General features: G+C 56.6%; 1 protein-coding gene across 3 annotated transcripts in view; it reads left to right on the top strand.

Annotated features, from left to right (window-relative positions):
- Window positions 1–26,388, top strand: part of MED27 (mediator complex subunit 27) — a 243,482-nt gene extending 217,094 nt beyond the window's left edge. For 2 of the 3 annotated variants that reach the window (XM_058693746.1, XM_058693745.1), the window contains one exon: window positions 21,988–22,263. In XM_058693746.1, the coding sequence (XP_058549729.1) occupies window positions 21,988–22,248 (261 nt within the window). In that variant the 3' untranslated portion in view covers window positions 22,249–22,263. Of the gene's footprint in view, window positions 1–21,987; window positions 22,264–26,292 lie in introns of those variants that run through there. The other variant, XM_058693747.1, reaches the window with a different exon arrangement.
- Window positions 26,389–27,280: the final 892 nt, after the last annotated feature.

The following is a 27,280-nucleotide window of genomic DNA, read 5'->3' on the forward strand; positions in this document are numbered from 1 at the left end:
CACTGCGCTCCTCTTGGCGTCTGCCCAACCCTCCCGGGTTCCTCCAGGGTGCAGCTGTCTCCCAGCCTGGCTCTCCTTCCCCACCTTGAGCTGCGGGTGAATCCTGCCCTCTCCCTTCCCCAGCTCACGTGGGAGAGGGCGTCTCCACTCTCAGAGCACCCCGCCTACCCGTGCAGTGCCTTGCGGCGTGGTCCTGGGCTCCCCGTGTGCGGAAAGGCGGGGACCGTCGCCCGTGCGCCCGCAGCCCCTCTTCCGGGTCTGGCCTCTGGTGGGTGCGTCCTGACCGAATGAGGGAGCCCTGAGGTCACCTCTTACTCAGGCCTCAGGGGCCACCCTGTACAATCTACCAGTGTGTTCCTTCGCTCCTGGGTGGCTGGGAGCAGGAGAGGGAAACTGGTGCCGGGTGTGAGGGGGTTTGCACCCCAGGACGAGGGGCTTGTCCCCAGCTCCCTGGCGGGGCCCCGTGTCACCGCCTGGATCCAGGACGGAACAGGGGGCCACCTCTGCTGCCGGAGGGGTTGGTCTCGGTGGTTTCTGTGGCCCCACACCCCAAGGACGGCTCAGCACGGCTGCCCGCTTCCCGGAGGCCCTTCTGCAGGTCCGCGCTAAGGAAGGGAGCGCCTTTTCTGGAAGCAGAGGCAGAGAGAGGGCCGCCCCTGCATTCACGCACCCTCACTGTGTTTCCCCTGGGCAGCCCAGCATATTCTGGGCGGCGCACCTTTTCCTGAAAGGGAAACCCAGAGATGGAAAAGCCTCACCGTTGATCTGTCCCCCCCACCCACCCACCCACACACCGATGGTTCCCCCACGACTGCATCTGTCTGCAGCTCGCCCTCCCCCAAGTGCGGCCCGAGCCATCCCTGCCCTCCAGCTCCCAGAGGAGCCACTGATGGTTCTCTGACCGTCGCCAAGCAAGATCTTTTCACGGCCAATTTCAAGGGGTTAATGGGAGGATGGAGTGGAATTTATTTACAACACCGACTCCTCTTAGAATAGCTCTCACCAGGCATTTCGCGGCAGAGTTCTTCGATTTCCCACCCATGTCCTTTCCCACCATTACTAAATACCAAGAGATATTCTGGTCCACGTTCCCACTCTCCCCAGCCCTGATTCATGCAGCTGTATGTGCTGGGGAGTAGGAGACGTCATCACCCTGCCACCCGTGAACTTGGATGGGCGGTGACACCGGCAAGGGCGTCAGGAAAGAAGCTGGCATTTCAGCTCAGAACAACTTGGCTCTCCAAACATCACCAGTGCCCCAACTTAAACCCTCAGAAGCCACCCATGTGACCGATGACGTCACCTCCCATTTAAACCTCTTCCTTCTCTGATCCTCTTCTCCTTACCTCAATTTATGTGCATTTCTAACTGCCAACGTGGGTCCAGGGCTGAGTCTCCGCCTTTTTGAGGACAGATGCCTTAAGCATCCCTATCCCAGGCGGGACTTTTTACCTGGGCTGTGGCCATCTCTGCTTGTTCGGGCCTCTGGCTTTTCGTTTCCACCCAATTTCGAATTCATCTACTTGTCTTCCAACCTGACTTCCGAGTTGAGATAGGCTTAGGGATAGTAATAGCAGCGTGGAAACCGGAAGTCGCGTTGTAACCGGATATCACGTGGTCACGGGACGTCCCGTGGTTACAGGATGTAGGGTGGTAACAGGACGTCCCGTGGTCACAGGACGTAGGGTGGTAACAGGATGTCGTGTGGCAAGCTCACCGAGGGCTTGCCACCCACATGCCCGCGGCAGCAGGTTGTGTTCTTAGGAAGCAGGTGCTGAGATGGGCGACAAGGCGTTAGTATCCATCAATACCCGCGGACAGGGGAGGGCGGAAGCAGGATTGGGCAGAGCGAGTGGCGGACCCGGGGACTCAGGCCCCACGAGGCCTCCACCAGCCCCGCGGGTCAGCTCAGGACACTCCCTGTCTGCCTGAGTGTCCTGCATTGGTCCACAACGGTCGGACCCATCCGCCCCACCTCGTTCAGTCTCCGGATGCCAGTTACCCTCAAAGAACACGGACTGGGCGAGGCAGGTCCCTGCGGCCCACGAGCCTTTCGTCTCTGCGATCCGGCCCTGCCCCCACGGCAGGGCCCTGAGCTGCTCTTGCAGAGAAGACAGCAGGCTCAGAGAGCTTAAGTCACTGCCCAGATGCTGTCACACGTCTCCCTGGCTGCAAGGTGCAAGTTCATAGCTACCGCCACGCTGCCTCTCCAGCTGAAGAGTGGGATTTTAAAGATGGAGTTGAGGTGACTGGCCCTCCCGTACCCTGAGGCGCGGTCACCGTGCTCTGTCTGATCTCCTGGCTGCCCCCTTACCCTTCTGGGTCTCCCTTTCCGCAAAGCAGGTGAGGCCAGCCGGTAGTACGACTCTCCTCCCCGTGTCACATCTCCGTTCTACCTTGAAGGCTGGGATGCTTGGCTCCTCCCTGCTGGCCCACGGGGACAGATGCCACGTGGGTCTTTGGCTTGTCTTGCTGCCGGACCTCGGGAAAGAGAGAAGGACACAGCTGTCGAGGCCCATCTTGGTACCAAGACGTTGGGTTTGCGGAGACCGTCGAGAAACACAGCCCCACAGGAAGCCCAAACCACGAGAAACGATCCTGAGATGAGCCCCCGGGGCTCATGCGGTGTGGGCACTGCATTTACAGGTCATTCCCTGCCCCTTCCAGATAAGCCGCTGCTCTCACGGGTCCACCGAGTAGTTGAGGTGAGGGGCGGAGGCCGTGCTGAGGAGGGAGAGGGGGAGGTCACGTTAAACCTTGCCAGCGTGACTCCCTGGCCTCCGTGAGCTCAGCAAGCGGGGAGGAAATGGGTGCCGTGTGGGTCGCCTGGGAGCCCGAGTTCACCCACCTTGCTCGGCCTAGAAGGACCCTGACCCTCCCCTCCTCTCCTCTTCCCCACCAACCACCAGCTGCCAACCAAGGCAAGACATGTGCCTGGCTCAGCCCGTCGGAGGCCGCCTCTGGGTTCTAGGGAAATGGAGCAAAGGTTCAGGGACAGAGGAACACGCAGCCACTCCGGGGGGCCAGCAGCCGCAGCCTCCCCGCTCTTCCTCGAGGCCCGCTGTGCTTCCAGCCGCCCCGCCAGCCTTGGCTTCTGCCGTTCATTCCTTCTCCTAACAGTTCTGGGAGCGTCGGGTGTCTCTCAAATTCTACCCTCGCCCGTAGAAGGTGCCAGAGTCCGTTGCGACCCGTGGCGACCAGGAGCGCTATCTGAAAGCAAGAGAGGTCTAACACTCGCCAGCACCCCCCGGGAGGACACTGGACACAGACACCTGCAATTGTTTATACAAATCAGCTGCTCGAGGTAGTAAGTTCCCCGTCGGGAGAGGCAACCAAGCACAGGCCGGAGGCCTCCTCGACAGAAGGGATACCTAGATTGTGTGTAGATTCAACGAACGTGCCGGAGAACCGCCGATTGCTAACTAACTGTTCTTGTTTTGTTATCGCTGCGGGTCGCGGCCACGACGATAGGTTGGTATCCGTGTAAAGCAGAGCGCTCGCGTTGTCGGCCCAGCCCCAGGTTTGGTTTCCGAGCTGACACGGAATGTCCTCCGGAGGGAAGCAAAACGGTGCGTTTGTCCTTGGCAAAACCAGCAGCATTTCACACAGGGACGGGGGATGTGCTCACGGGGCTGGTTCCATCCCGCACCACCTCCAGAGGAGCCCGGCTTTTGAAACGTGTGGTTGTTTTGGTTTTTTTAAGAAGACGAAGTGGGGGAAAAAGGAAGTGAAACGCCAGATCCGTCTTCGCCACCGGGCGATCAGTTGTCATAAAGGCCAGATCCTCTCACGAAGCTGTTGTGAATGCCTTCCCCTTGCGAGCCCAGCGCGCGCGGAACAAAGCTGTTTCCTGCTTCTCGGCTGCTTGGGGGTGGGGGGCTCCCTGAGGCCGCGGGTCCAGGGAACCAAGGGAAGGGACGGAGACACGGGCTGACAGCTTCCAGTGAGACTCCGTCACTGGGAAGCAGCATTCCCGGAGAACTGGAAACGGGGGACAGGCGCCCCAAAGCTGTGCCCGGCCTTCATCCCCAAGCTCGGCTCTGGCCGAGGTCGGAGCAGGACACTCGGCTCGGCCAGCTCCAGCTTAAGGCCTGCCTGGCTCCTGGGGTCCCCAAGCCATGGAACAGGCCAGAACCTGGGACCCCTTCCTCCCTCCCACCCAGCCCTGGCACATCCTTCACCCCCACCCCAGTGGCCACAGCCCTCCCTGAGTTCAGGTCCCTGCAGCCCAGAACCCAGCGGGGTCGCCTGGCTCCCGCTCTCCATCTCTAGGGGAACCTTCCCCTCGCCCACAGTCTCACTGCCCACTAACGGATAAGGGACCTACCCCAGGTCCCAAGCTAAAAAGTAGAGGAGGTGGGGTCCCACCACAGGGCTCCGTGCTCCAGAGCTGTGCTGCTTCCGGCATGGGTCCTTCCCTCAGGATGCATCCAGTCCAGTGGGGTCACAGGGCCTTCGGGGAGGAGCAGACAGCGGGCTCCAGGGAGCTCAGAAGAGGGCCCTGTGTATCAAGGAGGGCTTCCCGGAGGTGATGGCATTTGAAATAAGCCTGGAAGGACAGATGAGCTTTGAACAAAAGAACTGGGGGCATGATGGGGCGCCTGGGTGGCGCAGTCGGTTAAGCGTCCGACTTCAGCCAGGTCACGATCTCGCGGTCCGTGAGTTCGAGCCCCGCGTCGGGCTCTGGGCTGATGGCTCAGAGCCTGGAGCCTGTTTCTGATTCTGTGTCTCCCTCTCTCTCTGCCCCTCCCCCGTTCATGCTCTGTCTCTCTCTGTCCCAAAAATAAATAAAAAACGTTGAAAAAAAAAAATTAAAAAAAAAAAAAAGAACTGGGGGCATGAGTGTCCGTGGGACACCCGCGGGCTGGTCCAGGAAGCTGCGAAGAGAGCGGCCATCACGGGGTGCCCTGCCCCATGTGCCTGGTACACCCGCTGCCCCCGACCAGAGGCCAGTGTCCAGGAAGGAGAGGAGGCAGGGTAGCAGGGAAGCCCTGTGGTGCCCCGCGGAGTAGGGAGGCCATCTGAGCTGGGTCCCTAGACCCCAACGGCCTCTCCCGGCTCCGGGGCTCTGTAACAGGCAACCTGGCATCATTGGCAAACCTGTGTCACGTGGGGGAGGGCCGGCAGCCTGCACCGAAGGGATCCAGGACCCAGAAGGTTCCACAGCCCGGGACGAGAGAAAGGGCGCAGATGCTGGACCCGCTGTGACAAAGGGGGAAGAGGACACAGCTGTTCAAGGCAGAAAGGCTCGCTTCTTCACTTTGACAAGCTGGAGGTCAGGAGCCTCCGGTCCCTGAGTCACCGCTGTGCTTTCTGGCTCCTTCAGAAGCTCTGGGAGGGGAGGCGCCCCCCCCCCCCCCCCCGCAGCCAGGCGGTGGCCCTTCCAGCCTTTCTGGGGTTCCTTCCCCTCTTTCCAGAGGAGCCTCGGCCTCGTGATAGACGATGGGCCTCTTGGGTCTGACACTGCCTTTCTTCTGATAAAGTTTGCAGCTAAAAATCCTTTGGGTTTGACGGACAGCCTCTCCCTCCAGAGGATCTCTTGACACGCCCCCCAGCTGCGCACACCTTCCTCTCGGCCCTGCTGTGTGCAGGGGAGGGTGGCGACACCTTCTGTCTGTCCCCAGGCCCCCTGCAAATCTTCAGGTGGCCGAGGCTGCTCACGCCTGTGAGGGGGACAGGGAGGGGGTGGCAGCCAGCATGAGCCCAGGGGGAGAGGCAGGCTGCCCGGCTCAGGGGTCCGGGGATCCAGGCCCAGGCAGAGGACCCACAGCTCACCTCCCCAGTGGGACGAGAACTCACGATGTCAAAGAATGGACAACAGACAAAATACCCCAGATGGGACGTGGCCGTCGCACAAGGACCGGGGTGTTAAGGGCAGGTCCTGATTCCTCCCCTCCCCCACGGCAGAGGATCCTCACGGTGGGGGCAGCCGATTTCCGTCACCCTCTGACTTGGCTGTGGCCTGGGGACTGGCTTTGGCGGGGGGATGGTCGCAGACCCTGAGCACCAGCTTGAAGCGTGCTGGCACAGCAGGGCTTGCCTCTCATGCGCACAGGTGATCCACCTTGAAAAGAACTGTCCCCAGAACGCGCACGGGGAGATTAAACCAGGATGTACCCGGCAGTCAGGCCCGGCCAATCAGCCAGGAGCGGAGTTGGCCCGATGAGCGAGCCCCGTCAGACGTCCTGGAGTGGAGTCCTCCCTCTTCCCGCCTTCCCCATCACCTGGGGCGAGCTAGTTGGACATCCTGTGCCTCACCCGTAACACGGGCCTAATGAGCATCCCCCAAATTAGTTAAGGTAACACCAGCTCTCAGACAAACCCCCAGATATTAATGCCATAACACAATAGAAATGTATTTCTCATTCATTGCTCTGGTTGTCTACGGCTTTATTATTTTTTTATTTTTTTTTTATTTTTTTTTTTTTCAACGTTTTTTTTTTTTTTTTATTTATTTTTGGGACAGAGAGAGACAGAGCATGAACGGGGGAGGGGCAGAGAGAGAGGGAGACACAGAATCGGAAACAGGCTCCAGGCTCTGAGCCGTCAGCCCAGAGCCTGACGCGGGGCTCGAACTCACGGACCGCGAGATCGTGACCTGGCTGAAGTCGGACGCTTAACCGACTGCGCCACCCAGGCGCCCCTTTATTTTTTTTTTTAACATTTATTTATTTTTGAGACAGAGAGAGAGCATGAACGGGGGAGGGTCAGAGAGAGAGGGAGACACAGAATCCGAAACAGGCTCCAGGCTCCGAGCGGTCAGCACAGAGCCTGATGCGGGGCTCAAACTCACGGACCATGAGATCATGACCTCAGCCAAAGTCGGATGCTTAACCGACGGAGCCACCCAGGCACCCCTATTATTTTTTTTTAAATAGGTACTTTGAAAATCAACGTAAACCAGCAACCATTCTATTAAATCTCAGGATTTTGTGGGTGAGGGATTCAGGCAGAGCTTGGCTGGGTGATCTTGGTTCCGTGTGGCTTCGGTTGTCATCACTCGTGGTATTCAGCTCGTGGCTGAATCTGTCCGGAGGCTTCAAGACGGCCAGATGCCGTCTCGCCAGCCTGGTGCCTTGACACAGAGGCCCTCTCCCTCTCGTGTAGCCCCAGGGTCTCCCAGGGTCTCTCCTTACGGCCGTGTGGCCTCTCTCTGTGGTCTCTTCAGCAGGATGAACGCTGCACAAGACGGCTGAGAGCTCCCAAGAGACGGGAAGCTTAGTGGGTCCAGACACGGTCATTGCCACTATATTCTGTTGGTCAAAGGAGTAACAAGGCCTCTCATTTAAAGGGAGGAAATTTAGGGGCGCCTGGGTGGCTCAGTCGGTTGAGCCTCCGACTTCGGCTCGGGTCATGATCTCACGGTGTGTGGGTTCGAGCCCCGCGCCGGGCTCTGTGCGGACGGCTCGGAGCCTGGAGCCTGCTTTGGGTTCTGGGTCTCCCTCTCTCTCTGACCCTCCCCCGCTCACACTCTGTCTCTCTCTCAAAAATAAATAAAACATAAAAAATAAAGGGAGGAAATTTAGGCCTCTCCTTTCAGAGGAAGAAGTGCACAGAGTCTGTGAACATCTTTAATCTACTGCACTCATGAAAAGTGCAGTCAGCAGCCAAGAGGGGTCTGCTCCACGCGGTGACCCAGAGACCCAGGCTAGAAGGCTGGAATTCGGCGCATGGTTTCCCCAGACTGCGAGGCAGGCTGGGAAGTGTGTCCAGCTGGGTGCCCCGGAGGAGAGGGCGACAGGCTTGGCCGCGCCACCTGTGTGCCTCTCAAGGCGTGTGAGGGGCGGATGGCTCAGTACATGGAAGGGGCGACCGTCACACCGTCGACAGCCTGGGGTGGCTCTCCTCCGCTCTTGGCATGTGCTCAGGCAGACGTCACAGGTATGCGTCACCTCGTGGTTTGCTTGGACGTGGTGATATCTGTCCACACCCCAGCATCTCCGAAGGGAAACATCTCCTTGTTCGTGGACGGCCGTGGACACCCATACCGCGTATCTATCTCACGGCTCCCGCCTTGGCCGCAGCCGAGGGCGCACGAACAGTGGCGAGGGCCCTGGGGTGAGAAGCCTTGCCTGGGTAGGCTGGACCAGCCGCAGAGAGAGGAGCTGAAAAGATACAGAGAGAGGAAGGGCCGGGAGCAGGCAGGACCGGCGTGGAAGCAGAAACCGAGAATGCAGAAACTAAGAGCTACGGAGGAAAGCACTAGAAAACAAGGTGCAGAAGCGGGCCGGTAGCAGGAGTCCTGGCAATGAGGATGAGAAGCTGAGACCAAGAGGCGGCCGAGGCACGCTCGTGGCAGCTCGAAAATGTGAAGACACGCTGCGTCTCGGGGAAGCCGTCTTACCTCCTGCCCGGGGCGTGAGCCCCCCAAGATCTCTTGGTCAGGGGTCAGCAAACGTTCTGCAAAGAGCAAGACTGTCAGTACTTAACGGTGCACGTCTCTGTTGAAAATTGCTCGACTCTGCCATCATTGTGCAAAAGCGGCCGTAGACAATATGTAAACAGACGAACGTGACTGTGTACCACTGAAATGTGCATTTCCTAACATTTTCACGTGTCCGGCTAGTCTTCATCTTCTTAGCTCATGGGCTGTACAAAAACAGGCGTTGGGCCGAATTTAGCCCAGGGGCCCATAGTCTTCTGATCTCTGCTCTTAGTTCCTAAGAGCTGAGGGTGCCATGTTGTTTGTTCACCGACACCCAAAGCCCCTCTCTGGGTCGGCCGGCAGCTTCCAGCTGGCAGAGCCCAACGTGGCAGCACCCGCCCCGATGGGCTGAGCCGTGAGAAGCAAGGCCCTTGCAGAATCGGTCCTGCCGATGGGCAGTGGGCCCGGTGGCAGTGGTGATGTCACTGAACCGTTGCCGCTGGCCGAGCTGGGTCCTCAGGCCTCCTCCGGCGAGGCGGTGAGCCCCACACCCTTCTATTTGAGTCAGCGAGAAGCTATTCCCTCGGCTGACAAACGACAACCTTACCGGTTGTTGGGATTTCTCTTCGTGGTTTCCTCTGGTGAATTCCCAGGGCGGTAAAATGTGCCGTAAAGGTCTTTCTTAACAAGTTGTTGTTGTTGTTGTTGTTTTTAAGTTATCAAAGAAATATTACATGTTCATTATTTGAAAAGGCGAGAGGGGGGCCTGGGTGGCTCAGTCTGTTGAGCGTCGGACTTCGGCTCAGGTCATGATCTCGCGGTTCGTGGGTTCGAGCCCCGTGTGGGGCTCTGCGCTGACGGCTCGGAGCCCGGAGCCTGCTTCCGATTCCGTGTCTCCCTCTTTCTCTGCCCCTCCCGTGTTTTCTCTCTCTCTCTCTCTCTCAGAAATAAACATTTTTTAAAAAGTTAAAAAAAAAAAAAAAGGCGAGAAATAAAAAATACCACAAAGAGGAAATAAAAATTCCTCATAATCACAATCCTCAGAAGGAAGCACGATTACTATTTTGATCAAACCCTTGCCGATAGAGGTCCAGATTTTTCTCTTCCCTCACGGGCATCTTGTGAGCACCTTTAACTGTTCGCAAACGTATGTTTCTATCCCTTTATAAATAACTGGCTGATGTGCCATCACATACATGCACCCCCATGTATCGGGTGCGTCCCCCAACCCCCCACCCGTGGGCGTGTGGGTTGTTTTCAGTTTTTCGTTGCTTAGAGAAGATAATGCCACGGACTCCACTACGCCTCTCCCCGAGTTCAGATGGTGACATCCTGACCCCCAGGACCTCAGAATGTGCCTATTTGGAGATGGACCTTTAAAGAGCCAGTTAAGGCTGGATGGTCCAGTCAGTTAAGCGTCTGACTCTTGATCTCGGCTCAGGTCAAGATCTCACAGTTTGTGAGTTCGAGCCCCGCGTCAGGCTCTGCACTGATGGTGCGGAGCCTGCTTGGGATTCTATCTCTCCTCTCTGCCCCTCCTGGCTCGTGCGCGCTCTCTCTCTCTCTCAAAATAAATGAACTTAAAACAGTTTTTTTTTTTTTAATTTAAAGAGGTAATTAAGGTAAAATGAAGTCATGTGTGGGTCCCCAATCCAATATGACCGGCATCCTTTTTTTTAAATTAATTTATTTATTTTGAGAGAGAGAGAGAGAGATCAGGGGAGGGGCAGAGATAGAGGGAGAGAGAAAATCCCAAGCAAGTTCTGCACTGTCAGCACAGAGCCCGACACGGGGCTCGAACTCGTGAACCGTGAGATCACGACCTGAGCCGAAGTCAGACGTTCAACTGACTAAGCCACCCAGGTGCCCCAAAGACTTTGCATTTTGAGGTAATGGTGGACTCACAGGGAGTGGGAGACATAGTACAGGGTCTGTGGCCTCCTCCCGCCGCGGTGACATCTAACGGAACTGGAGTACAGACCCGGACAGGAAACTTGCATGGATACAGTACTGTCGGGCGGCCTCCAGGCTTCGTTCAGCCTCGCGGTGGGTCCCGTGTGCCTTTCCCTCGATCGATTCCTCCGTATTTCATTCCTGTGTCCTATTTCATTTCCTTTTCGTTCGTTTCTGGAACAAGGAAGGAGCCAGGGCGGCCCTGGTGTTGTTTCTGCAGCCCTGCTGGATTCACTTATTGACCCTGGTTAGTGCGTTGTAGATTCGACTAGAACCTTAATGCATGCAATGATACCATTTACAACCCAGTGGCGGTTCTTTTTCCTCCAATCCTTACACTTCTTGTCTTGCTCATTCGCATTGGTCAGGAAGGCCAGGGCCACGGAGAAGAACACCAGTGACGGCGGGAAACCAGTCTCAGACTGTAGGACCCGCTTCTCAGTACGACGTGGGCTGCGGGTTTCTTGTGTGTATTTTTTATCACGTGAAGGGTGCTCCCTCCAACTGTACTTTTCTGAGAGCTTCCTTCTTCACAGCTGGTATTCAGTTCCATCAAGTAATTTTTCCGCGTCAGTGGAGACGGTGATCCTCTCTCCTTTTTCTTGTCTCGTTAGGATTGATTTTTGAATGGGAAGCCAACCTTGCATTCCTGAACTAAATGCCACTTGGCTGTAATACTGTTTTATTTGATTTGCTAACGTTTTGTCGAGTATTTTTGTGGCTGGTTTCATGAGGACGGTTGACCTATAATGTTCCTTTGCTGTGTAACGTCCCTGGCGGGATTTCCCGTGAAGGTGACGACAACCTCGTAAAACAGCTTGGGAAGCGCCGCTTCGTCCCCGGTTCTCCGGGAAGTGTTGTGTGAGGTCAGGCTGATTTCTTTTTTAAATGTTGAGCAGAATTCGCCAGTGAAGCCATGGGACAATCTCTTTGTCACGTAGTTTTAATTTTGGACTCAATGTCTTTGAGAGGCGGGGGGTTTTTCCCCCTCCCCCCTTGGGGCGGTTTTGATAAGCTGTGTTTGTCAAGTACTCTTTTCTACTTCGTTTAATTTTCAGGTTGATCAGCATAAAGCTGTCCCTTATGTCTTCCTCGACGCCGGGTAAACATTAGACTCCGTGTTGCTGCTCTAGGTGTCTGTGTGATGACCTGTGTCACTTCGCGACACCTCAGCCGTGGCGCTCGGCGACCTTTATCTGCGTGTTGTGGACGTGTGTCTGTTTGTGTCACCCCGCCCCGGGCTGTCACCAGATGGGGCTCGCTGGCCGGAGGGACACATCATAGGCGCTGCTGAAGCGGGAGGGCACCCCAGGAACCCGGGGCAGCACCCACCACCGCCGCCCCCTACTGAACGTCTCCGGTCTCTTTGAAGTGAAGCTTCCAGAGGCTGTTTGCGCTGAAATGTCTGAGGGCTCCCCGGGTCCACCCAGCCAGAGCAAGTCATTGATAGATTAGTTTGAATGAAGATGAATCAATAATTTATGCTGATGTTTTCCCTCACGCAGCAGGGAGACCCGTTTTGATACGATTTGACAGGGTCAGGCACACCTGGGTTTAATTAAACCTGATACAGAAAATTAAAAGAAGGAAAACCATGCCCACCAACCCTCTGGCGATTGGTTGCCCGAGCTGGGCTCAATCTACAATCGATGAAGAGGGATCAAGGAGCAGACGGGGACGTGGGGCGAAAAGTCCACATTCAGCAGATGCTTCCACGCGGCTGCCCTGATGCCACATGGGAAATGTAAAGACGCTTATTGGCATCTTCTCATAACGTGGCCTTTAGGAGGCAGGCCGCTTGCACGCGATGATGGATGGTTTTGCTGGCGGGAGCATCTGCCATGTCTGGAAGCCAGCACCGCGTGGGCCTCTCTTAGGGGAGCCGGATCGCCGAAACTCACCTCCCCAGAGCCGCCGTCAAAAGAAGCAAGTTGAGGGGCGCCTGGGTGGCTCAGTCGGTTGAGTGTCCGACTTGAGCTCAGGTCACGATCTCGCGGCTCATGGGTTCGAGCCCCACGTCGGGCTCTGTGCTGACGGCTCAGAGACTGGAGTCTGCTTCGGATTCTGTGTCTCCCTCTCTCTCTGCCCCTCCCCTGCTTTCTCTCTCTCTCTCTCTCTCTCTCTCTCTCTCTCAGAGGAGAACACCGTTCTTAGTTTCCATGAAGCAGGCAGAGCAGGTCAGGCGGGAGGTCCAACCAGCAGTCCCTCCCCCACCCCAGCACCCAGGTGGGCTGGACAGCCAGCCTCACAAACACACCCCAAGCCCTAGCTTCCAAGCGCTGTTAGTTCTCTCCCCGCCCAGCCCTGGTCGTTTTTGTGGGGCAGCACCCCGATGTTGCTTTGGGACACCCCCAAGCACAAACACATTTACTCTGTCTAAGGGACCGTCCCCGGAGGCTCCCCTGGCCCAGGGATGGACGCAAGACCCAGGCCACAGCAGCCAGAGATCGCTCCCCGGCACATCCACCCCTGTGCCCAGTGATCCAAGGGCTCAACAGGGGAGCTGTTAAAATTTACCATTATAGGGGCGCCTGGGTGGCGCAGTCGGTTAAGCGTCCGACTTCAGCCAGGTCACGATCTCGCGGTCCGTGAGTTCGAGCCCCGCGTCAGGCTCTGGGCTGATGGCTCGGAGCCTGGAGCCTGTTTCCGATTCTGTGTCTCCCTCTCTCTCTGCCCCTCCCCCGTTCATGCTCTGTCTCTCTCTGTCCCAAAAATAAATAAAAAACGTTGAAAAAAAAATTAAAAAAAAAAAAAAATTACCATTATAACGATGTTTCGGCGTGCACTTCGGGGCATTAAGTCCGCTCACACTGCTATCCAGCCCTCACCCCCGACCGTCCAGAACTCGTCTTCCCGCGCCAGAATTCGGCCCCCAGTGGACACTGACTCCCCCCGCCCGGCCCCGCCCCCCTCCCCCCTCCCCCCCCTCCCCCCTCCCCCCCCCCCGGCCCCGCCCCCCCTCCCCCCGCGCCTCCCTCCGCTCTCGCTCTTGTTTCCGGCTCTGGGAACTTGACCGCCCCGCCTAATCACAGAAGGGGAATCCTACCGTGCGCGACCCTTGGCGACTGGCTGATCTCACTTCCCGTAACATCCTCCAGGCTCATCCGCATTGCCGCCTGAGTCAGAACCTCCTTCCGTCTTGAGGCCGAAGCCACGGACGGATGTGCCACGTTTTGCTCACCCACCAGCCACGGATGGGCCCTCAGGTTGCTTCCGCCTTTCGGCTGTTGTGAATAGTGCCGCCGGGAACGTGGGCGTGCGGGTACCCGTTCAAATCCCTGCTTTCAAAGCTTTGCGGTAAATACCCCAAACGAATTGCTGAATGCGATGGCAATTCTGTGTTTACTTCCTGAGGCGCTGTCACCCTGTTTCCCACGGTGGCCCGACCGTTTTCCATCCCCGCCAGCAAGGCCCAAGGATTGCAGTTTCCCCACATCCTCGCTAACATCATCGCTTTCTGTTTTGGTTTCGTTTTGGGTTCTTGGTGTTTTTTATAATCACCTCCTAGTGAGTCTGGGGTGTTTAGTGTTGCTTTTGATTCTGGGCACCCCCTTTCCCTTCACGGACCCTTCTCTACTCTTCCTGATGTTAGCCAGAGCTGCCCCCCAGGAGTGCACCCCCTGGGGGGTGGGGAGGGGCCGGGTGCTTGCCCAGAGGATGCCCCTGCCCTAAAGGAACACAAGACTGCTTGGGGAATCAGCGGTGGGCCAGGAAAACAAAACTCCGCCCATATTTGGTGAGCACCACGGTCTTGCCAGGGGCTGGGGTCAGAAGGGTGCGAATTGAGGCCAGCTCCTCCCCTAAGGAAGTCTACCTGCAGTCTAGGAGGTGAGACACTGTGGGTGACCCACCCATGAGACACTGTCCTGCCTGCACCGTCTTGTTGTCCGAGCCCATCTCTCAAATTAGAGGCTAAAAATGCCAAACATCTGCCTCCCCAGACTTCCTTACGTGGAGGCGTGGGCAGGTGGCCCCGTTCTGTCATTTGGGACCTGAGGTCTGTTGGGGACCTCTGGGAAAGTTTTGCATCCTTAACAAGTATAGTAGGGAGTAGCATTTTCCTCTCCTTGCCTGTGGGCCTTATTGTGGGGAGATGTGATGTCTGGGGCTGCGGCAGCTATCTTGTCTCCATGAGGTGAGGATGTTATCATCATGCCGGGGAAGTGGAAAAATAGGAAGATGCTAGGTCCTTACTGCTATCTCTGAGCTCCTGAATCAACCTCAAGTTTCTAATCATGTGAGAACAATAAACCCTGATCATTAAAGCCACTTTTCACGGAATATTCTATTACTTGTGGCCCAAGGCATTCTATCTGATAAAAGAGGCTGACTAAAACGAAGAGTCACAGATACCAGTGGAAAATTCTCGCTGGGCTGCATCTGGTGAAGGAGCTGTATGTGGTGCATTTCATGGGGAATGAAGACCCGGTCAGGGAAGTCAGGACAGCATCCCCAAGGAAGTGACCACTGAACAGAGGTCCGGATGAAAACCTGTAGACCTTAGGAAGGGAACAGCCTCTGCAGAGAGAGTGTGGGCGGTCCCTAGGAGGGCATTAGAGTCACTTGGGGAGGTTTTAACAGTTACAACACACGATGCCCAGCAGGATTGAGAACCATGGACCAAGTGGCCTGCAGGGTGTGGGCGAGGGAGGGGCAGAGGAGGCTGGGGCTTTGGGCCCAGCTGTACCCTGAAAGGAGGAGACCGCAGCAGCCATTGGGCTGGGCAGCCCTGTCCCTGTTGTCCCTCGTGCTGCTGGGTCTCCCGCTGAAGTGAGTTGAATGGCGGCCCCCAAAAGATGTGTCCGCCCAGAACCTCAGAATCAACCTTATTTGGAATAAGGGTCTTTGCAGATGGAATTAACATAAGGATCTCGCGATCACTTTGAAATCGGTGGGCCCTAAATCTGAGGACAGGTGTCCTTATAAAACGAGAAGAGAGAGGGGCGTCTGGGTGGCCCGGTCGGTTCAACGTCTGACTCTTGATTTCAGCTCAGGTCATGATCCCTTGGTTTGTGAGATCAGCAGGGAGCCTGCTTGGGATTCTCTCTCTCTCTCTCTCTCTCTCTCTCTCTCTCTCTCTCTCTTTGTCTCTTTCTCCTTGCGCCTCATCCCCTCTTAAAATAAACAAACATTTTTTAAAAATAAAACGAAAAGAGAGAGTTACAGAAACACGAAGTTTGCGGACCGTGGTGGAGACCAGAGTCATGCATCTACAGACCACGGAATGCCTCAGAAGCCGGGAGAGGGGCATGTGATGGATTCTCCCCAGCGCCTCCCGAAGGAACCCCTCTGCCAACACTTTGGACTCTGGCCACCTGCACGGTGAGAGCAGAAGTTTCTGTTGTCCTAAGCTGCTCAGTCTGTGGCCATTTGTTACAACAACCCGGGGACACTCAGATGCCTCCCGCGTTGTCCGTTGGGGCCCGGACCGAGCAAAGCAGAGCATCCTTGTTGAGGAGCAAACCGCAGCCCCTCTCGGCTGGCCTGGCACTGGGATGGTAACCTGGGCGAGGAGGGGCCATCTCCTCAGCTCTGCGGGAAGCTTGTGATGTCGTGGCAGAAACCGCCCCCGCCCAAGGTGACCTTCTCGTGACAAACCCGTCCCTGGCATCAGTTATTCACGTGGAGCCTCTTGGAATGTGCTCCAAACGCACGGGCCCAGGCTTTTTGTTGTTACCCCCTCCGCTGCCTTTAAAGACATTTGTCCAACCCGCGCCTGGCAGAGGAACAGAGAGACGGGGCATTTGGGAGGGGCGGGGAGCACAGCGCCCACGGGGCTCCTCCAGCTCGCCGGCAAAGGGCTCTCGGCGGCGGCCCCTCGGCGGGCCTTGAAAGCGCGTGTCTCCTCGCAGAAAGAGCTGTCCGCCGGCCGCCGGGGCCTTTGATTCCTCCCTGACAGGGTGCTGACGGATTGATCTGGTGCCCGTACATAATTCATGAGCCCCTGAGCAGCTGTGAATTCTGCGCAGGCCTTTTCCGCCGTGCGGACGAAGCGGTTGGGGAGGGGGGTCCGGGAGGCGGGGCCCGCCCGGTGGTCTGTTCTGCGCCAGTCCCCACGCTGCCGATGCCACCGGAGGGACTGAGCTAACGGGACGCTCTGGGGCTCGGGGAAATGGCCCTCTCTGGCGTCACAGCCACCTGTCCACGGTCTGCCATCTCAGGGGCAAGGGCTGTGGGGCGCATGCCCCAATCTCCCCTCCGTGTGGGCCTGAGCGCCCCCTTCTGGACGGCCTCCTGGGCAGGGGCCCTCGGGCCACAGTCCCGCAGACGCGACTAGCTGGGTGACCTTGGGCGTGTTACTCGGCCTGCCTGAGCCAAGCCCTGTCCCGGTGGAGGCTCGGTGATGACACGCTGTAGGCCAAAGGCGCTGTCCCCCCGCAGCAGAGCGTGTGGGGCTGTCAGTGGTAAAGGCGAACCGTCTAGCACGTTACCGCAGTCTTCCACCGGCCGCCCTGGGGGTGACGGCCCCGCTTCCCGGAGTGTGGCCACAGGCAGGCCCTCCGGACCTCGTTCCCGCTTGTACTTGAAAGCACAGAGCAGGATCCCAACAAAACAGGAGTAAAGCCACCCGTAGGCAGAAAAAAAAGGCTTTTCAAACGCAATTTCCCAGAACCCGGGGTTATGGGTTCCCGAGGAGGCCAGCAAACATCAGAACCATCGAGGGCTTTGACAGGGCAGTGCCCGGGCCTCCCCGGGAGTTCCAGCTCAGGGGTGCGGGTGACCAGTCGCCCACCAGTCCTCAGGGTTGTGACCCCAGTGTCCACCGCCCGGCCAGAAACAGGTTAGGCAGAAAAGGCCTTGGGACCGCTCCACAGAGCATTTTCCAGCTGGAGCACGACTTGAGGTGTTTTTGCAAAACCACTAGGTTGTCCGTGATTTCCCAATATTTCTCTTTGGTTGAGGACATTGATTTTATTTCCCCCCCACCCCCCTTCATGGTATTTATTGTTGACAGATTTCTTTTTTCAAATCGCAAAAGGAATACCTACCTAAGTGTTTGATCTCTTTTTCCTCCACGTTTTCCTGTATGTAAAGTCTTTTAGTATGAAAGAAGCAATATATAATCTCATGCCAAAAAACGTAGAAAACAGAGAAGCAGAAACAGATCAAAATCTCCACAATCGCTCTCTCCAAAATGACGGCCATGAGTGAGCGTGTTGGTCTATGCCTTCCCAGGACTGTGCCAGTGTGGACACAGAGACATCCTATCTTACTGTAAATTTTATTGTGGAAAAACATACATAACACAGGGGCACCTGGCTGAGCGTGTGACTCTTGATCTCAGGGCTGCGAGTTCAAGCCCCGTGTTGGGCGTAGCGCTTACTATCACAAAGCTTATCGCTCTGGCCATCTCTAAGTGCCCAGTTCAGCGACACGAAGCACACTCACCCTGTTGCCGCTGTCGTCACCATCCGTCTCCAGCACTTTTCCATTTTCCCAAAACTGAAACTCTGTCCCCATTAAACATGACTCCCCATTTCTCCTCCCCCAGCCCCTGACGCCCACCCGCAGCTTTCTGTGTCTCTGACTTCGATTACTCCAGCTGGAATCATACAGGGTTCGTCCTCACGTAGCATAACGTCCTCCAGATTCATCCATGGTGTGGAGCATGTCAGAATTTCCTCCCTTTCCAAGGCCGAGAGAGGTATCCTGTGTATGAAATAAAGTTATACTGTGTGGTACAGACTTCCATGTGCCCGCATCTTTTTCATACAACGTTAGCTTGACAACAGCCTCCCATCAGAAACTGATCCATAACTTGCTTCCACGTTGTCTCCCACCGGTTATACCCTCCCGGAAGCAGCCTTGGGTTGGGAGCAGGAAGCCGGGGGCCTCTGTAGGGGGCAGGCAGGGGTCCCCAGGACCACCCCCAGGATGGGTGACTCTCTAGAAAGGCTGAAAGGACTCAACATATAGTTGTATCCCAGCAAAAGGATATGAAACAAAATCAGAAAAGGGGAAGAGGCGGTGGGATGAAGGCTGGAGGAAGCCAAGCACGGGCTTCCAAGAGTCCTCTCCCCCTGGAGTCACACAGATGGGCTTAACCTTCCCCACAACATGTTGCAACAACGCACAAAGTGCTGTCTACCAGGGAAACTCCTTATTACAGGCCGGTCACATAAGCACCCTCTGCCTAACACATGCCAAACATCCTTACTACTCAAAGGAAAGCAGGAGTTCGGCATAAACCACATGGTTCGCACAAACAGCTGAGACACAGTGAGCCATTCTTATCAGTTAGGGGATGGTGGAAACGCTCCCATAATCCAAGTTCCCAGATGCCAGTCCAAACTGCACCTTGTAGACAGGCCTTCAAAAGGATACCTGTCTCCAGCCTGCTCCATGAACCTTTGTCTGTACATACACCACTTGTTTTAAAAGTCCAAGATTTAAAACAAAAATGCAAGACATCTGGCCCCCACGGGCCTCTTGTTCACAGGCCCACTCAGCTGGGGCAGAACAGCCCTATCTTTAAGTCAGCTCAGTAGGGTCTAGGGTTGGCCATTGCTTAAATCTTGTAAATTAGCTGTAGGTTTCAAAGCAGGAGGAAGTCTGATGGAGACCTACAAGGCCTCCGCATCGACAACTACAAAATGTTATTGAGAGAAAGTAACAAGGCTCTCAACAGACAGAGCAGTATACCATGTTCATGGATAGGAGAACTACACTACTGTAAACTCGTTATCCCCACCCCACCCCCCACTCCCCGATTAATAGCTACACTCACTGCAACCTCAATCACAATCCCAGTAGGGTTATTTTGGGTGGAAATTGACAAGCTGATATAAAATTTATATGAAAAGGCAAAGGGCCAAGGAACGAATAGCCAAGAAGATTGTGAAAACAAAGAGCAAGGTTGAAGACCAGATATCAGAGCTGTGATAGAGCCATAGCAGTTAGGACAGCATGGGGCTGTCAAGCACAAAGGCTGCCACAAAGGCAGACAAACTGACCAGCGGGACAGAAAGATTTGGGAGAAGAAGCCCCTCCCCACAAAACAGGCAGCAGGGCCAGCCCTGCCCAGTGAGAACAGGAAAGTCCTTTCTAACACATAACCTCACGAATTACAAAACAAACAAACAAACACATCCCAGACGGACTGCATATCTACCTGTGAAAGGCAAAGCAATGAAACATTTCCAAGAGACATCTTTGTGACCTCAGAAGAGGCAAAAATGTCTTAAACAGGGTGCAAAATGTACTAACCATTCATGGAAAAAGTAATGGATTAGACCATCGTATGGATGTCCGTTCAGCAGAGAATGAGAAGTTTTTCCTCATATTTGCAACATAAGGACTTATATTGAAAACACTCCTGGAAATCAACAAGAAAAGAACAAACAGGGGCACCTGGACGGCTCAGTCGGTTAAGCCTCTGACTTCGGCTCAGGTCATGATCTCGCAGCTCATGGGTTCAAGCCCCGCGTCGGGCTCTGTGCTGGCGGCTTGGAGCCCGGAGCCTGCTTTGGATTCTGTGTCTCCCTCTCTCTCTCTGCCCCTAACCCACTCTCATTCTGCCTCTGTCTCTCTCAAAAATAAATAAACATTTAAAAAAAAATTTTTTTTAAGATAAAACAAACATCCCAGGAGAGAAATAGCCCTGAACAGGTACTTCACAGACAAGCCAACAGGGTTCCCAAATGGCCCAGAAGCATATAACAAGAGACCCAACATTGGCCATTAGGGAAGCGCAAGGGCAGGCTGCCATGTGATACTCCTGTGCCCCCACCAGCACAGCTAAAATGAAAAATACGGAGAATACTCCGGGTTGGCAAAGATATGGGGCTGCCATCCACTGCCGGTAGGATGGGGATCGGAACACCACTTTGGAAGACTGTGTGGCAATCTCTAATGAAGCTGAACATATGCATACCCAATGGCCCCGCAACTCTGCTCCAACCAGAAATTCACAAGAATGTTCAGGAAGAGACATGCTCCAGAGCCCAGAACGTTTGTAGCATGACCATGTGCACCTATCCAGAGACCAACCAACTGGAGAGTGGGTCAAGTGTGGGATCCCCACCCACAGAACACTGTGCAGCAACCGCCCGCCCCTGTGGGCAGTGGCTTGGGTGAGTCTCCCAGACATGATGGCGCACGACAGAGCACACGATGTATGATTCCACTTACACGAAGCGCAAACACAGATGTGAAGGGCCTTCTGAGCGATACAGTAAAGGAAATGTTCAACTTTTAATGCTTGTGGGCACAGCTCCTGGACTCCCAGGGAAGCTGCACTTTAACATTTACCAAGGTCAAAATGACTTGGCAAAACCTCGGAGCATGGGCTCTATTTTTGCCCTGAGCACACATTGTACATCTGCTTCGTTCAAAAAAAAAAATAAATAACCAGAAAGGAGCATTCCAAACATAAAGATAAGGAAAAGGGAAAAAAACCCTCCCTGGTTCCCATAAGATGAAAGTCATACAGCCCGGCATGTTCTAGAAACTTAAGGTCTGCAACTTTCTGAAACGTCCTAATGATGTGTGATATTTTACATAAAAAAATGTGTATAACCCTGCACCAAATATTCCTTCTCTGGAGCATCTTTGGGAAGATTGTATATCCCAGGCAGCTATCCTAACTTGGGCTCGAAGACAACTCTCTTTCTCTTAAAGATTCTAAAAGGAGGGGTTGGGGGGGCAGGGCTCCTGGGTGGCTCAATCAGTTAAGCATCTGACTCTTGATCTCAGCTCAGGTCTTGATCTCAGGGTCGTGAGTTCAAGCCCCACGCTGGGCTCCACACCGGACGTGGGGTCTACATGAAAATAAACAAATGGATACGTAAACAAATAAATACTTTAAAAGATTCTAAAAGGCTCCTTCAATTTGCGTTGATGGGAGGTGCTGGTCAGGTGGGCATTCAGTTTGTGAAAACTCATACGCTCGTGGGCACTAATTCACGGGCCCTCTTTTATGTGTGTTCTACTTAAGAGTGAAGAAAAATTGGGGGACAGGAAACATGGGGTCTGGACCTGGTTTACCACACCCCACCAGGGGCCTTCTTCCTCATTTGACATTGTGACCTCCAACCCCGGGCGACCCCTGAGGCGCCTTCACCCTGTCCCATGAGGCCTCCAGGAGAATGTGTTCTGTGTCAGCTGCAGTCGAGAATCATGCCAACGGGCCAGCCGATACCGTGTTGCCAGGGGATCAAAGTGCCATTGTTATTTCTAAATTATAAAGGTTTCTAGCAATTCAGAAAGTCTAAAACCTCCTGGGTGAGACCCAGCCCTGGCTCAGGGTCCAGTTCCAAGACCACAAGTCCAAGAGGTACCAAGGAAAGGAACTGGGAGGCCCCGCCCATGCCTCCCCTGGGGTAGATGCCCAGGTCCCCTCCTGCCCAGGGGCTGGCACCATAGCCTCCACACACCAAAGCCAGGGCAGCCCGGTCCCACCACACGTGGGTCAGAAGCAGAGGCTCCAGAAGCCAGCGGCCCCGATCCCAGCTCTGACTCTCACTGACTGTGTGAGCCCCTCCGGACCTCCATTCCCTCACCCGCGGTGCGGGACTGACAGCACTCTTTGACGGGGCCGTTGCAGAAATTAACTGGGATCACTCAGCACAGAGCCGGGCACAAGGCCAGCCCCTGGCAGGTGGCACCTGGCATTGTGACTGTCATTACCGTCACCGTCTTCTTTGCTCTTTTGTTCATTTCCACTTTAGATGTCACCGTGCTGGATGAGGACAGTGAACTCCCCTCTCCTCCCTCAGACCTGTAAGGTAATACAGACCATTAACCGACAACCAGTGGTTAAACTTGACCAGCAAAATGGGTTTTTTCGGGGAATAGCAGCGAATTGCGATTCGGGACGTGCCAGCCGGGGCAAAACCATGGGCAAGTCCAACAAAGAGGATTATTTTACGAGGAGGACGCTGGGAGGGGCTGTCCTGACCTGGAGATTGGCAGGAAGGGGTTCAGGGTGAGGCCGGTTTCTCACTGGCCTAGTCGCTGGGGTGGAGGGTCTCTCCTTGGAGACACCGTGGGTCCGTCCTTCCTGCTGGGCCTGCCATCACAATGCTCTCCTGGTGAGTCTGGTGTCTGGCAGGCTGATGCTCCCCCACCCACACCCTCTGCAGACATCGCTAATCGATCCCAGTGCCCTTTTCCCGCTGAGCCCAAGCATGGCTTCGGAATCCTTAGCCCAGGGCTCCCGGCAGCCAGACCGACTCCCGGGAAACAGCCGGTGCCACGTCCACTGTCCCCGGTCGGTGGGAAGGGACCCAGTTCCTGCCCGGTTACCATGACGATGCCTTGACGTGGTCTTTGAGGTCACTGGCCTCCATTTTCTGGCCGGGGAGGTGGGGACACGGGCAGGAGAGTGCTGGCCACTCACCCGGCTTCAGGTGCTCTCTCCTCTCAGCACCGTAGCTGCAAGACCCCGGGCCACCTCCGGGCCTCTGAGCGGACGGTGTCGGGCCGGGCCGGGCTCAGGGGTGCCGGAGCACCGGCCCCGAAGGTGGCTCAGCCTGGTGCTCCCCAAATAGAAGCCCTCAAACCTCGGTGGGCAGTATTGTTCTTCCCTTAACTCAGTCGACTGAAGAGCGATCTCACGTCGTTCTTGCTGCCAAAAAGATTCTAAGCCTCTGCCTTCCCACCTGCCCCTCCCCGCCCCTCTCTGCCCCCCGTGTGTCAGACGCGTGCAAAGGAAAGTCTGGTCCAGCAGCAGGTGCTGACCGGGAGCTTGGGAAGCTGCTTGGACACAGTGAGGCCCTCAGAACGGGCTCAAGGGCTGGCTGTTCTATAGATGTACCTGACCCACCCCCCCCTCACCCCTCCGTATGTGTCGTGACAACTGTCTGGAGTGTGGCAGGGCCCCAGAGGGGTAAAGGGGCCCTCGGTGGGGCTGAGAGAAATACAGGAGGGCTTCCTGGAGGAGGAGTGGGGGGGGGGGGAAGGACATGGCCAGGGGTTGGGAGCTGAGGTCAGAGGAGTATGACAGCGGCCACTTGATCACCTCATTACTTCTCCCACCAAAAGCGAATGGTGTCAAGGGAGGGGAGAGGAAAGCCTGGCCGTTTCCTAGGAAAGGATCTACTCCCTGGCCACGGCAGCGTGTGAGGCCACCCATGGGGACACGGGCAGGCCACCTCCCTCACTCATACTTAATGGCCAGGGTGGACTTCCCCCTCGCCCCCACCCCTCCACGGTCTCTCCTTCCTTCTTTCTCATCTTTCCCTGCTACATTCTCTTATTCTCTCCCCATCCCGGTTTGCTTGCCTGTGGGTGTGGGAGATGGGGAGAGAGACACTGTTGCACCCAGCTCTGCTCTCACAGTCCCCGCTCCAGCCAGGCCCCGCTCAGCCTCCCCCCTCCACCTGTGGGCAGTGGCTGGCTCCCTGCCACTGGGTATCAGCCCAGTCCCGCCCCCCGGCCCCACTGCCCCCAGACTAGGAACCCAGGGAGCCTGGGCCGGCTTCCCAGCACCCTCTGCCTAAAAGCATTTGGAAGCTGCCTCTGGGTCAGCGCCAGGAGCTCTCACACAGACTGGCAGGTTGGCCAGGGTCTCCACTCCTGCTGGAGGGCCTGGAAAATTCCAGCCCTCCCATGGCCTCAAGTGCTGGCTATCCTGAGAGGTCCCCCACCCCCACTCTCCACCCCAGCTGGCCTGTTCCCTGATGCAGTCAGTGTCGGCTCACGTTGTCCTCACCGGCCGGGCCCTCGGGAATGCTGGGGCAGCCCTGGGAGGAGGCAGCTTGGCTTATGGGGAAACAGAGGTTCTGGGACACGGTGACCTTGCCCAAGTCCCTCGGCCTCGCTGGGCCTCCGCTCCATCTGGAAGCCAGTCCATCTGTGAACACGGTTAGCCAGTCCAAGGACAAAAAAAAAAAATGTTATGTTTTCAAAGGAATCAGATTGGTAAGAGCCTGGAGATGTCTGCCCCTCCCCAAGCCTCAAGCTGTATTCCCTCAGCCTTGCTGTTAGGGAGACGAGGGTTTGAGGCTGATGAATTTGTCGAACGCACTGCCAGCTCCTGGTAATGAAAATAAAAACAACAGCAGCAGTGACTAAGAAGAAAAGACCTCTTGCCACGTGCCAGGCTCCGTGCTAAAGGCTCCATGCAAAGCCTGCGTGAACCACAGCACACCCCTGCAGGAATTAGCACCAGTGAGCACCCACACTTTACAGAGGCGGAGACTCAGAGAGGTCTAGGGACTTGTCCAAGGTCACACAGCCAGAGGGTGGAGAGGCAGGGATTTAACGTCTCATCTTCAGGAGACAAGGGCTCTACTCTCCTGCCTCCCACCAACTCATTCTTCATCACAGCCATTCACTCTCGGGCAGGGCAGTCTCAGCCTGAAAAATCTCTCGCCACGAATGCCAGTCCTGAAATGTCACCATCATCCCTCAGTTCCTTTGGCTGATGGCTTCCCTTTTAGCAATACTGCCTCCCGCTGGGGAGAAGCCACTCTGTGCCTTAACTCCGCCGCTGCAAGGGGATGGGGATCCCTTCCTCAGCCTGGAGAGAAGGCTTCTGCTTCTAAAGCGTAGGCGATGGGGTCGGAAAACCCCAGAGGAAAAGCAGCACGGTGCGGGGAAGCTGGAGGCAGAGGGAGGGGAGCTGAGACTATTTGGGACCTATTTCGAGCCAGACAGCTTCATCAACGTGTCACTGGGCACAGTAGGGATCACTACCCCCAATTTACAGATGAGGAAACTGAGTCCCAGCAATTAAGTGAGCCACTTGAGATTGTGCCGCCGGTTCAGGTCCCAGCTGGGCCTCTCCTGGGGTCAGATGAGGGGAGACGAGCATCCCTGGGGAAGCCCGGGCTCCACGGGACGAGCTCCCGGCAGGGGCGGGCGGCCGGCGCGCAGGGAGGGCTTGGCGTCCTGCAAGGGGCCCAGTCCCCCTTGTGTCTCCCGAAGGCTTTGCTGGTCGTGCAGGTGGAGTGGCCGGTGGGGGGGCGACGGCAGCTCCTCACAGACTCACTGGGGCCAGAGTGGAGCCATTGCCACCGGTCATGCCTGCTGCCCGGTGCCTTCCAGATGCTGCTTTGGATGGCCCGGGGCAGCCAGGGAAGACGCCTTCTGCCCCCACCGCAGGGCCCCGGCCCCCTGCCTCCCGAGCCCACCCCATGGCCGGCTCTGCCCCTGGGGCTCCCTGACCGTGTCATCCACCTTGACTCCTCCCACTGCCCTGCACAAGGAACAGGTGATAACACCTGCCCGGAGAGGCTATGTCACTTACTCAAGGCCACCACGAACCCAATCAATGACAGAATGGAAATGTGAACCCAGGGCTGGGTCCAGCCACTCTCTAAACTATTGGAGTCCCTCGTCAGGAATCCTGGCCACTCCACATAGCATTGCTTCCTGCTGTGGTAAGCATCCCGGACTATTTGGACTCATCCTCTCCTTTGAGCACGAGTTCGCGAGAGTCTCTGTGAGCCAAGCCTCGCGCCGGCCTCTGGGGATAAAACAGTGACCAAGCAAGACAGCGTCTGTGCATCAGGGACCCCCACAGTCGGGCGGGCAGACAACCCCAGGAGTTAGTGCAGCGTTTCGAGCAGGGGGTTGCCCTCCAGGTTTCAGCGAGAACCCAGGACGCGGGGCCTTGGGCTAGCCTGGGGGTCCGGGGAGGCCAAAAAGGAAGCCTGGGGCTGACATCTGGTCCAGAGGCATGGGAAAAGAGAGGTCAGCAGCCGGGGGCGGGGGAGAGGGGAGCTCCCTGGCACAGAAGGACCTGTGCGTGGTGACGAGGGCAGGGCAAGGGGGAGTCAGGGAGCCCCAGGCCAGGGCGGCCGGGCAGAGAGGGTGATGGAGCCTGGCAGGGCCAGTGTCCGATGGAGAACAGTGAGGGTCCAGAGAGCCCTGGCGGTGCTTGCCAGAGCCGGCAGCGGGACGGGGCGACATGACAAGGGCGTTGGCCGACACCCGAGCGGCCTGCTAGAGGTCCCCCTGCAGAAACGGCCCCCGCACGGTCCTCTGCCCACTCCCTTTGTGGACGGCTGTTGTCTCTTGACTCCCAGGGGACCACATCTTACAGGAACCGATGCCTCGTCATTGCCGTAGTAGCTCCGGTCTCGGTGGCAGCTGTGCTGAGCCCCTGAGGGGTGTGGCTTGCCCTTTGCTGAAGTCTGGCCTCTGGGTGCCCTCCCCCCCCCCCATGAACTTCACGTCTTCACACACACCCTGTCCCACAGAGGAAGTTACGGCCCAGCAGCAAGCATGCCCTTCCACACCCCCTCTGGCGTCCGATCCCGCCGCCATCAACCCCGGGGCGCTGTCCAGCGCCACCGGCCAGCTGTGATGTGGACGCCCTCCCAGAGCCTCACCAGGAGGCTGAAAGCCCACAGGGGACCAGTTGTGGGCTCCCCCCAAAGGCCCCCCACCCACCGGGTACTTGTGCGTCGTTCATTCCACGGTGATTGATGACACGTGCCGGGCACTGTCCTTGAGGGCTGGAGTCCCGACGGGGAGACGTCCAGGTGGAGCAGGGCACACCCCACAGTGAGCGAAGGGCTAAGGTATTACAGGCCCTGCCTTCCCACCCCGACCGCCTCGGTGGGAAACGCGGCTCCTCTCCCTCCTTGTCGCTTCCCACCGCCTGAGACTAAGTCAGACGCCATCCAGGCTCCTGGGCTGTAGGATTCTAGGCTCATGGTGGAGGCAGGACCCGGAAGGGCAGTCAAGAGGCCTCTCTTCCACCGAGGGAAAACAGAACATCCACCAAAGCTAGTCGCCAAGCAGATTCATACTAAGCTAGATTGGTGTTTTCAATTGGCCAGGGGCCTAGAATCCGACTGGCAGGGACGGAGCGGACAGATGGGATCCTATATGAAGCCACCGACTCACTCAACTTCGAAAGAGAAGAAAACCTTATTAGTCCATGTTTCAAAGGGCTGCGACTTCACAGGAAGCTTCTCCGGCCCAGCCAGCTGGAGCGGCCTCCCTGGCTGGCACCGCCCGGCCCTGCTGGAGGCCCCCGCCCCCCTTCTCAGCCCGGCGCCCGCCGGC

This window comes from Neofelis nebulosa, chromosome 12 (genome assembly GCF_028018385.1).
Source record: "Neofelis nebulosa isolate mNeoNeb1 chromosome 12, mNeoNeb1.pri, whole genome shotgun sequence".
NCBI classification, from domain to species: Eukaryota; Metazoa; Chordata; class Mammalia; order Carnivora; family Felidae; genus Neofelis; species Neofelis nebulosa.